The sequence below is a fragment of the Danio rerio genome, chromosome 18 (assembly GCF_049306965.1).
Source record: "Danio rerio strain Tuebingen ecotype United States chromosome 18, GRCz12tu, whole genome shotgun sequence".
NCBI classification, from domain to species: domain Eukaryota; kingdom Metazoa; phylum Chordata; class Actinopteri; order Cypriniformes; family Danionidae; genus Danio; species Danio rerio.
In genome coordinates this window covers 48220743-48233570 of record NC_133193.1, presented here as the reverse complement: position 1 = coordinate 48233570, position 12828 = coordinate 48220743, and the positions used below count along the sequence as shown (strand labels likewise).

Genomic DNA, 12828 nt, shown 5'->3' with positions numbered 1-12828 from the left:
AATGGAGGCAACTTGAATGGTTTGTGAGCATAATTAAGAGCACACAGCATGTCATATTATGTATGAAATTATGTCACATCCATAATGTATCATATTATGACTATGTAAAGTCACGTAAACAAAACAAAACTATGATGAATATGCCGAGATCAGCGGCAAATCAACTTTAATCAGCTGAGGTGACGAGACCGTGAGCAGCAACACCTAGCTGTCACTCAAGTGGCCACACCCTTAATTATGCAGACTTAATATAAACTAAACAGATGAGTTATAATAAAACTCACCCCTCTCACAGTTGTCATAAAGGATAATACTAGCTATATGCAACAAAACCATCTTTTGTACCTGTAAAAATGTTTTATCAGCTGTAAAATTGACCAATTTACCATTGCAGTCAGTGAACATCTGGAGGTCCTGGAGCCAGCCCCCAAAGGCGAGTCAATGAATTGCAGTTTCAGTTACTTCCGTATTGGCTTCATGAGGGAGATCTGGATGCTGTCGCTTGGTTATGCAACAAAAACCTTGTAATAAACTGCCAGTACCTTTTTTGTTACTATACATACTTATACATACTAAAAAGTCAATAAAAGTCACTTTGTTGAACTTGAGTTTTCATCATCAGAAGAAGACAGAGCAAAGATCAAAGTCCTATAATGCAATTCATAACCGTAAATAAACACTTGCGACACACAAAATATGGAAACTGATAATTAACAGATATTTTTTTACAGTGTGCATTCTAGACCTTCTAACTTCAGTATGAATCAGCAGTGATTCCTGAACAAACTCAAAGTTTCAGCCTAAACATCCTGTGACTCATTTTCAATGAAAGAACGTAGACAAACTATAGAAACAGGGAGAATTTATTTAAAGCACTTTGTCCCCTACATAGAAAAATATGATTGATTTAAGTCAACAATAATAAATAGAGTACCTGTATTCTTGCAGGCCCCGCTGATGCGTACAGTAGTACAATCAATATCCAGTTTTTCGCAACACAGCAAAGGCACGGGTATTTACCGTAAATCTGCAGTCTGATGGAACGGAAGGGCTTGAGTGGCGTATGAACAGTGAACTTAATATGACCTGCAAGAGCGTTAGACTTTATAAAGACGGGACACGTTGGAGAAACAGCAGCGACTTGTACAATGAAACCTTTCGAGATTCCTCTCTCTTTTTTTAAAACATACAAATACATATTGTGTGAGTGCAGAATTGGACACTGGATTATCATTTCAACTTTTTGACCAGAATGTGACTTGACGTTTTACACCATAAATATTGGAAGAATGTTTTTTTTTTAAATCACTGACAAATATTCAGTCCTTGAGAAACTTCAGTGGATGCGCCAGTTGTTCATGGTCCCTTGAGTGGATCTCAATGCAAATGCACATATAAGCATCATATAATCAGTTGTGTTTTAGCATGTAGTGCAAATTTTTTGAAGTGAAAAAACAAAACAAAAAGTGAGTTCAGGGCAGGAAAGTGTCTGAATGTTAAAGCATGTCATAATTCGCTTTATGTGACAATAATAAATGCAGCAGTTTTGCCAACCCGGGCTCATTATTGATACGTACTTCTATATACATTTCTGGAGATCAAAAAATAATTCCCAGAGGGTCCATTTTTTTGCAGTTTTTGCTTTCCACTAGAGGGCCCTGTGTACAATTTGTCAGATCTGAAATTTCTCTCATCGTTTTCGTGCCTGCTGTTCTCATGTAAATCCACAGGAGGCCGCTGTCGACTGACAGACTGAACAACCGACCGACCAATCCCCCAGCCCATCCCCTACTCTAAACACAACTGATGGTATTTTCAAATACACGGATCAACCCGGTCACACCTTCCTTATACCGAACCGATAGTGTTTTCAAATACATCAATTGACCCAATCACCCCTTCTCTAAATTCAACCGATAGCGTTTTTAAATATACCGTTTGACACAATCACCCCTTTCCTAAACCCAATGGATAGCGTTTTTAAATACACTGATTGACCTGATCACCCCCTCCCCAAACCCAACCGATATAGTTTTCAAATACAGCGATTGACCCAATCTCCCCTTCCCTAAACCCAACTGATAGCATTTTCAAATACACCGTTTGAACCAATCACCTCTTCCCTAAACCCAATCAATAGTGTTTTCAAATACACACATTGACCTGATCACCCCTTTCCCAAACCCAACCGATAAAGTTTTCAAATACACCGATTGGCCCGCTCACCCCTTTCCTAAACTCACTTGACAGCTTTTTCAAATACACTGTTTAACCCAATCACCCCTTCCCTAAGCCCAACTAATAGTATTTTCGAACAAACAATTTGACCCAATCACCTCCTCCCTAAATCCAAGCAATAGTATTTTCAAATACACAGATTGACCTGACTACCCCTTCCCTAAACCCAACTGAAAGTGTTCTTTAAAAGCACAGATTGAACAATCACCCCTTCCCTAAACGGACGCTCAACCTGTGGTCTTTGTGGGTCCTAATGCCCCAGTATAGTGAAGGGGACTTTATCCTACTCAGTGAGTGCCGTTTTTCAGGTGAGACATTAAACCGAGGTCCTGACTATCTGTGTTCACTAAAAAACCCCAGGATGTCCATCGAAAAAGAATAGTGGTTAAATGCCAGCTACCTGGCCAATTTTGCCTACAAATCTGTCCATCATGGCCTCCTAATTACAACTTCTCTAAACCCAAGGCTTAATTTGTGCTGGAACACGCCGAATCCAGATCCAGCACCTCTGAAATCTGATCCGGCACCTTATTTTACAGATTCCCCTCTTCAACCGCCCTCCTCCCCCAACTGCTGTTCACCTTCTTCACGTTTGTCCACGTCAACCCTGGCCTGCTCACTTTCGTCCGCGACACCTCTCCGCCATCTACCCCACCAACCCCACAAACCCCCCTTAACCCAACCGACAGAGTTTTCAAAAGCAGTCCAGAAAAGGCAAAGCCCTTGTCTGATTTTTAACACGTTTTCAGATCTTACTACGTCCTCACCTTGGTATTTACTTGGTTATTTTATATATTGCCTTTTGTTTTACCTGGATTTTGGAACCATTCTTCACCGTACTCGACCCTGTTGTCCCGGTCAATTCCTCTTTGCATCTCAAGTACAGTGCAGTGTGCAGGTAACCTCTGGGCAAACTGGTAACAGTGGAAAAGCCGTCCACATGGAGGCAAGCGGTCGGCTGGTTGCGCAAACAGAAACAGAAGTCGTCGGTGGCGTCATACCGCCCCCTAGCGTTCGTTCTAAAGATGAAATGCAGCCATACGTAGCTCTGGCAGCATATTTCACGCTCTCTAGAAATGTATATGGGGTACATTTTTACAATGAGCCTGTGTTGAGTTTTGCACACTGATCATTTCTCGTGAATTTTCAACATCCGATAACCAGACAAAATCGACCTCTTTCACTACAAGCAAATCAGCAGTTTGAAATTTAAAAATAATCAGATTTTCTGTCGTATACCGTAAAACACATATAGGCTGTAGGTCGTTGTTCATAAACCACTTTGTCGTTGTTAAAAATTAAATACTTTAAATATCAAGGAAATTATAAGGCTTTAAAAGTCCCTCGTCCGGATGGCCTCCTCAACCTTCAGTCCTGCAGAAGAGTCTTTGGAAAGCTCGTTCATTTCTCATCGAATGCTTCAAAGCTGCGCAGCGCCGTGGACCACTAGCCGTAGATCTTTAGTGAAGAAAAAAAGCCCTGATTGTCAACAAAAAAGTTCATTTTAGGCTATAAAAAAGTGAGTAATCACAAACGTACACCGATGTCCGCTTGAAATGTTTGGTCGCCACCAGTCTTGAGATGGATTTGCTGCTGATGTCATTGGTTTTCACAGTTCTCCGCTGTATGACTTATCAAAAACAAAAGAAGAATTAAAGCTCTGGTTTTTAGCAGGGCAGCTTCGTACCTCTAATCGTGGTAGCAGAGCAGCGTGTGGGCATTTTTGAGCCTCGGTTGATCAACTAATCCAAGCCGTTCTCCAGTGTGCTGAAGTCCATGAAAGAGAGCTTTCAGATGTTCCTCTGTGCTGTGAGGTACTTGAGAGCAGCGGATCCGTACTTTCGAGAAAGGTCTTGGTGGAATTCGTCTTTTAGTGTAGTCAAGCAGTAGCGGTAACTCGGACTGGAGCGAAACTTGGAGATGTCAAAGCTGGGCGCGTGGGGCATGTGGATCATGAAGGCATTTGGTAACACAATAAGATCATACTCCTGCAATGAGGAAACATGATAGGTTAAACCCTCGGTTATTTTCATGTTCAAAAATGTTAATTAATTGATAGTTCAAATGAAAATGTTAATTTACTCACTATTTACTGCCCCTCAAGTGTAATGTTAATGTAATGTAATGTGTATTTATATAGCGTATTTATTGTGTATGGCCATACAACCAAAGCGCTTCACAATCTCGAGAGGGGTTTCTCCACACCACCACCAGTGTGCAGCATCTACTTGGATGATTCGACGGCTGCCACAGGACAACGGCGCCAGTGCGCTCACCACACACCAACTATGTGATGAGATAGAGCCAATTCAGTGGATGGGGATGATTGGAGGCCATGATCGTAAGGGCCGATAGAGGGACTTTGGCCAGGGCACCGAGGTTACACCCTACTCTTTAAGAGAAGTGCCGTGGGATTTTTAATGACCACAGAGAGTCAGAACCTCAGTTTAACGTCTCATCCGAAAGACGGCGCCCACTGACAGTATAGTGTCCCCTTCACTTTTACTGGGGCATTAGGACTCACACAGACCACAGGTTGAGCGCCCCCTGCTGGCCTCTCTAACACCACTTCCAACAGCAATCTAGTTTTCCCAAGTGGTCTCCCATCCAGGTACTGACCAGGCTCAGCCCTGCTTAGCTTCAGTGAATAACCGGTCTTGGGCTGCAGGGTGACATGGCTGTTGAGAAGTGGATCCAAACTGTTACTTAACCCCTTCAGACCCTGTGTCCATTACAATGGACATCACATGACATCCCATTTTTCTGAAATTTGGAACATAATTCAGGTCTGAAGGGGGTCAATTCTGTTGAACATTACGGTATTTTAAAAAAATAGACAGAAACCTGTAAATATTGGCTTCTATAGTAGGAAAAACAAATACTATGGAAGTCAATGGTTACAGGTTTCCAGCTTTTTCTCAATACCTTTCTTTGTATTTATTAGAAGAAAGAAACTCCAACAGGTTAGGAACAAGTGAAGAGTGAGTAAATGATGGCAGAATTTTCATTTTTGGGTGAACTATCCCTTTACTACTGGGATAAAACTTGTGTCAGGAGGCATACAGAGAACATATTTTGGATGTCTCCCTTAAATGTTCTTTGAGTTTGATTATGAAGGGAATGAAAGTGTTGGGAACAATTTCACGTAATTTGAGGGATTTTTTTTCTTATATTTGAGGTGTTTCCGGTCAAAAATGACTGTCCCCCACCCACCCCAAATTTCTTTCTTTGGTTTAGACTGTCTGACTGTAGGTGATTTGTTTCTTATTCATTCATTCATTTTCCTTTGGCTTTGTTCCTTGTTCCTTGGATCGCCAGAGAGGAATGAACCGCCAACTATTCCAGCATATGTTTTACGCATCAGATGGCCTTCCAGCTGCAACCCAGTACTGGGAAACACTCATACACTCTCACATTCACACGCACTCATACACTACGGCCAGTTCAGTTTATTTAATTCACCTATAGTGCATGTCTTTGGACTGTGGGGGTAAACCGGAGCACCTGGGGATCGCAGCAAGAAGGTCACTGGTTTTAAAAGCCCCGGCTGGGTCAGTCTGCATTTCTGTGTGGAGTTTGCATGTTCTCCCCGTGTTTGCATGGGTTTCCTCCGGGTGCCCCCGGTTTCCTCCACAAGTCCAAAAACATGCGGTACAGGTGAATTGAGTAAGCTAAAGTGGCCGTAATGTATGTGTGTGAATGAGTGTGTATGGATCTTTCCCAGTGATGGGTTGCAGCTGAAAGGGCGTCCGCTGTGTAAAACATATGCTGGATAAGTTGGCAATTTATTCCGCTGTGGCGACCCCTGATTAATAAAGGGAATAAGCCGAAAAGAAAATTAATTTATTTATTTATTTAAAAAATTAACCACTTGCTTTGTGTTGCAATTTTTGCAGTTTAATGTTAAATAGAAATATTAAGTTTGGATTTAAAATAATTTATTTCGCCTAGTAAAAAAAAAAAAAAAAAAAGGTATACAATAGACAGACAGACAGACGGAGATGGATGATAGATAGACAGACAGACAGAGACAAAAAGACAGAGTTTTTTTTTGCCTTATTCTTTTATTTAAAGTCTGGTAATTATTGCAGAAATCTGTCTGAAAATGCGGTTTGAAATGTTTTGAAATTGGCAACTTTTCACCATTTCCAGACTGAAAATTTGAATTGTTTACTTAGTATAAATCCATGTGTGCTTCAATGCTTTAAAACAGCCATAATAGTGTCATTAAAGCACACGAGCATAGGAGCATTTAATCCTTGTTGTTTTAAATAAAGTAACTGGTATGAAGAGGAAAAATGAAGAGGAAAAATGTATAAAGCAAAAAGTCCTGTTTTGAATTTGCCACTATACTGACATGTAGGTGTTTGTAGCCCCGCCCCCTTTTTAAAAGAGCACAATGTCTTTTGAATTTAAAGCGACAGTCACCAAAATGGCACAATTTGGATCAAAGCCTAAAAGGTGCAATTATAAAAACATTATCTATGGGGTATTTTGAGCTGATACGATACATGCACACTGCAGGGACATCAGAGACTTATTTTATATCTTGTAAAAGGGGTATAATGGGTCCCTTTTAAAATCTTACCTGAGCATCGAGCTCCATGATATGGGAAACTTTGTTCCAGCCAAAGCCAACAAACCTCTGGTCGTACTCGGGACAGTCTCTGCGCACGACAACATACGGCTCAAAATCCGCCTCCCACTCCACCTTGTATGGTGTCGTGGCTGTTCTCCATTTGGCATAATTGGTTGGCGCGTGACCCTTTGTCCAGACATGATACCTGCAATTCAGGAAATGAAGAATTAGTAAAGGAATTAAATTTTTCACCACCTGAAGTGCTAATGCTTACAATTATGAGTCTTTTAATTGTGACTGTGGCATGATGATCATTTTTTTGCATCTATTAAATCAGTAACACTTAACAGAAAGATTATTTCAGATAAAACAGTTTCACTACAAGATAATAGAAATTAATTATTAATAAAGTGCACTGGCAGTAAGATAAATGTTATTTCGAATTGCTTTAATTTAGATTTATTATTATTAATAAAAATAATAATAATAATAAAAATAATAATAATAATAATAATTTGCTTTAATAGTAATAAACACATTGCTAACCCTATATTTAAAATTTATTATTATTAATAATAATAATAATAATAATAATAATAATAATAAAATTAATACAGGTATGTACTATTATTATTATTATTAAATTTTAAATAAGGGGTAAGGAATGTGTGTATTACTATTAAAGCAAATTACTATTATTATTATTATTATTATTATTATTATTATTATAACAATAATAACAACAATCATAATTATTATGATTATCATTATCTATATGATAATGATAATCATTAATATTATTTATTATTGTAATTATCTATCATTATCATCATCATCATCATCATAATAATTATATTAACAACAAGAATAATGATAAATAATAATAATAATAATAATTATTATTATTATTATTATTATTATTATTATAAAATTTTAAATAAGGGGTTAGCAATGTGTTTATTATTATTAAAGCAAAAATATTATTATTATTGTTATTTTTATAAGTAGTAGTAATAGTAATAGAATATTTAATAATACAATTATTATTATTATTATTATTATTATTATTATTGTTATTATTATTATTGTCATTATTATTATCTATCATTATCATAACAACAACAACAACAATAATTATTAATTGTAAAATAATAATCATAATATTTATAAAATAAAGAGTTAGCAAGTTGTTTATTATTATTAAAGCAAACTTATTATTATTATTATTATTATCATTATCATTATTATTATTATTATTATTATTATTATTTAAACACCTCAATGTAATGTTTTTATATATATAAAATAACAAAACCATGTGAAACCAACATAAATACAGAAATGATATTTTTATAAATACTGTTTTATCAGCTATTTTATGTGTCTTGTCTTTATCACTGACACTATTATTTGTGTTGTTTATTTGTAGTAATCACTCTGGCGATTTGGATATGTTGACTGTCTGCTGTACCTGAAGGTGTAGAGAGTCCCCATGTCCAGCATTGACAACAGCTCTGCTTTGGATTTGGGGAAGGAAAGGCGATATCTCAACGTCTCAAAGGCAGGCACAACCAGAGCCTTCTTGGTATTGGCCATATCCAGCTGGACTATACTTTTTCTACATGGAAAAACAAAATGAATGCAGAGAGGTATTACAGAAATGTAGCCATCAGATGAAGGCAGGTAAATACAGTTTTTCATTCATGACCTGTCAATTTTTGGCTTTTTGGTTGTGTTTTATATATTATATTTGCAGTTAAAGTCACAATTATTTGCCTTCATGTGTTTTATTTTTCAAATATTTTCTAAATGATGTTTAACAGAGCAAGGAAATTTTCACAGTATTTCTGATATTATTTTTGCTTCTTCAGAAAGTCTTAATCATTTTATTTTGGCTAGAATAAAAGCAGTTTTTAATTTTTTTAAAAACCATTTTAAGGTCAACATTATTAGCCCACATTTTTTCTTGATTGTCTACAGAACAAACCATCATTATACAATGATTTGACTAATTACCCTCATTTGCCTAATTAACCTAGTTATGCCTTTAAATGTCACTTTAAGCTGAATACTAGTGTCTTGAAAAATATCTGGTCAAATATTATTTACTGTTATCATGGCAAAGATAAAATAAATCAGTTGTTAGAATTGAGTTATTAAAAGTATTATGTTTAGAAATGTGTTGAAAACGTCTCTTTATTAAACAGAAATTGCGGGATAAATAATCAGAAGGGCTAATAATTCTTCTGTTATGATCACCAGCGATCTAGCAGTTGCATATCACTAGAGAACTACACATCTGCATCTGATATGAACAACAGATCCCATCCTGCACCTGACACACACACCAGTTCCTGTTCTCTCCCTGATCACACACACAGCTGAGGCTTGTTGGGACTAATGAACAGGACTGTTTATACTCCTCGCTTTGACATACACTTTGCTGAGTCTTGTTTCCCCGTGAGCATTTCCAAGCAGTTTCTCTGTATAGTTTTGTTTTTAACCCAGTGTTTTGTTTACAGTTCTTGTTATTTTGCCGCCTATCCTGACCATTCGCCTGTTTCTGACTGCGCTCTTTGAATTACCCTCATGCTCCAGTTTGTACCTGTTTAACCATTGCCTGTCTGAGTCTTCTCTAAAAAAACTGCATGTGATCCTAACCTCCGTTGTCCCCGCCCATATGCTACTGAAGAATCAGCCATGAGTGTGAGAAACTAAGGAAACAATGGTCATCAATGATAATGAGTTCCAGCTCTGTGTCCAAATGACTCTCAGCTGTGGCAGGAGTGATTGGTGCAATGTTATCTGGGAGTTGTAGTTTGACAGGAATACAGGAAGTTATCTCCAGTGGAGACAACACCACTGGCTATCTCAACATCTGACCTCAACTGTATATACACACACGCAAACGTTTATATTAGATAAAATGTTTATTTATAGTTATAAATTAAATATTTATATCTAGTATAATTTTCTAAATATAAATGCAAATATTTTGTATTTTTATTTTACATATATTTTTATTTATATACACGATATCTAAAAAGTAGCAGAGTTAGTATAGACTATTTCTGTCCGTTCGCATCCCATCCCTTTGTGCCCCCTGGCGGCATAGTTGCAAACTTTGGTCATCCCTAAAAACAAGTTCTTACTCCTTTAGAGAGGCGGTGGTAGGAGTCACAGCGTTTAAGCTCACTTTAAAGTGTCACCCACTGTATGCACAAGTACACACACATTATGCAAATACAAACTTTTAATTTGGATGTGATTAATCATTTTACGCTATTACATTTTTATTTATGTTCAATCTAACCCTCTCTGTATAAAATGTAATGACAAAAAATGACAACAAATATTTTTATGTTGCTTTAAGTATATTTTAATAAGTCAATCAAGTTTCAATTTACAATTTTTTTGCAGTAGAAGGTTCAACTTAATATTTTTAGCCAGTTTGATTGATCTAAGTAGAGTTGACTAGAAAAGTTAATTTGATTCTACTTAAAAACATAAGAATATTTTTATAGTGCCCTTAGAGACTATTCTTAAGGAACGCACAACTCACCTGAGGTAATCGTAGAGGCCGTACATGGGCAGAAAGTCAACATCGGTCAGAAAAACGTAGGGTGTGTTGACGTTGCGAAGCGCCACATTGCGCACCAGGTTGACCGGGTAGAACTGACCCTCCTTGTAGACGATGTGATAGCCCACATTCTTGCGGTTTTTGAGGACTTCGGAGGCCTGGGCATACCGCAGAAACTGCTGGGCCTCGGCGTCTGACATGTACAGAGCCAGACTAATGGGGCCTTCCCAGTGTTTGCAGATGGCCTCCAGCATCTGCAGTCTGTGGACACATACAGAGTGTCTTGCATCAACATTCGGCCACGTAATTGAAGTCTTTCTTTTTCAAATGTTCAAAGCTGGAGGGCAAGCTTTCAGTAGATTACATAGCATGTTGAGATCTTCTCTACACCACTTTCAGTTCATATAGCTTCAAACGTAAACAACACTGGTATCCTGTATAGCAATCCAATTTTTGAAAATGAAAGAATGCTTTGGTAAATAAAGCTCAGTATAGAAAATTACATTTCTGAAATAAACAGAGTATTAAGAACTAAACACGATTAAAAACTTTGATAAAAAAACTTTAAAAATATTGACTTTAATTTGAAATGATATTGAAATGATATTGATTTGAAATTATTGAAATTAAACTTGAAATGATAAAAAAATTACATACTAATTTAAAAAATGTATTCACTTTAACATTATTTGGAAAATTAATTACAAGTTTCTGAAGTAAAATGGTTTAAACTTTGTGATTATCATTATTGTTGTTGTTGGTATTATCATTATTGTTATTATTATTATCATTATTGTTATTATTTTTATTATAATTATTATTGTTGTTGTTGTTGTTGTTGTTATAATAATAATAATAATAATAATAATAATAATAATAATAATAATAATAATAATAATAATAATAATTATTATTATTATTATTATTATTATTATTTAATGAACAGTTCAGATGCAGAAACCTTTTAGAATTATAATTGTTTTCTTTCATTTAGAAGTGTTTGCATCTGGACTCCTCATATATAAAAATAGAAATATGTGATATTGTGTGATAAAATATTTTGTGTGTATTTCTATTTCTTTAAATAATCCAGGCAAAATATTAGCCTCTTGCAAACTTTTTATTTGTTTTCAAAAATTGGATGCGATTCAAAGTGATCTGTTACAGAGCAAAATAAATTTTCACAGTATTCCATTATATATACAGGGCTCAGCATATACAAGTACACCCCTCACAAATCTCTTTTTTAAATTCATATTGTTAATAGGAAGCTATACAATATTATATCTGTGTATATGCATTAGATTAGTCAATACTAAAGCCAAATCTGGAGCTTATCAAACAAAATAACTTACGATAACTGTCCAAAAACTAGTACAGCCGAATTTATGTTATAAAAAAAAATATTAAATACAAAATTTAAATAGTGGACAAATCAAGAGAAGCAAAAAAAAAAAAAAAAGGAAAAAATTAGTTAAAATATTGTAGATTGTTTTTCCAATAATTTGCTTGAATTTAATTGTATTTTCTTTCAATTTCTAAATATGCTTGATGACCAAAATATTATTTTAATAAATAAATCTGTTTAACAAATCTGTTTTGTTTAAATGCACCAAAACACATTGCCTATTTATACAACAGTTTTGTCTGGTTCTTGAATCTGATTGGCTGTAAGTCGTGCGATATTCTGCAATAACAGCACTGGTCCAGCCTCTTAACCCCTCACCCATGTGTATTACTCTGCTCACATACAGCATCAAGCAGAGGACACTCTACAAACAAATATTCCTGCTGTTGGGCAACATAATGTACTTAATCAAGAATGTAGTTGTTTAGATTGCAACTATGCAGTTTATTAATAAGGATAGTGCTTATATAAAAATATTTATAATTTCTAAGAGACAGCGCGTCGGTGTCCATTAGCCTGCCATACTGAGCTGACCAAAGACGATTGACATTGTCTATCCACAAGATGGCGACAGAACCGCATAATAAGCCCTTAAAAGATTAAAACATCATCATTTCTAACTACAGCTGATCACATCATTATTATACTGGTGAGTGACTTTCTAAATCGATCTCTCTCTTTTGTATGTAGTAGTACTGTATTTACACCATATAATTGCAGTCTACCGAATGTGAGATGGGACTTATCAGGAATATGTGTTGTGTTGGCAGAAAGAAAGAAGAAATGTCCACGTGTGTTTAGCGTTTTTTCTTATCTGGTAGTGATTGCAATGCTTTTTTCGGGGTTAATTATTGTGATATCTCGATTGCAACAGAGAAATACTGTAGACTGTAATAGACTGTAATACAGTAAGGAGATATCTCTGTAGACGGATAGCTTTTCATGTCATGTTCAGCCTTATAATCTTAAAATGTCAGGAAAAACATATGTTTTGTCTTTTCTTTAGACATTACGCTAGCGAAT

General features: G+C 36.0%; 1 protein-coding gene across 7 annotated transcripts in view; it reads right to left on the bottom strand.

The window, feature by feature from the left end:
* Positions 1–845: 845 nt before the first annotated feature.
* Positions 846–12828, bottom strand: part of large2 (LARGE xylosyl- and glucuronyltransferase 2) — a 333000-nt gene continuing 321017 nt past the window's right edge. For 6 of the 7 annotated variants that reach the window (XM_073929039.1, XM_017351916.4, XM_073929040.1 and 3 more), the window contains 4 exons: positions 10380–10658; positions 8289–8435; positions 6827–7022; positions 846–4226 (listed from right to left, as the gene is read on the bottom strand). In XM_073929039.1, the coding sequence (XP_073785140.1) occupies positions 4029–4226; positions 6827–7022; positions 8289–8435; positions 10380–10658 (820 nt within the window). In that variant the 3' untranslated portion in view covers positions 846–4028. 7 annotated transcript variants of the gene reach the window in all.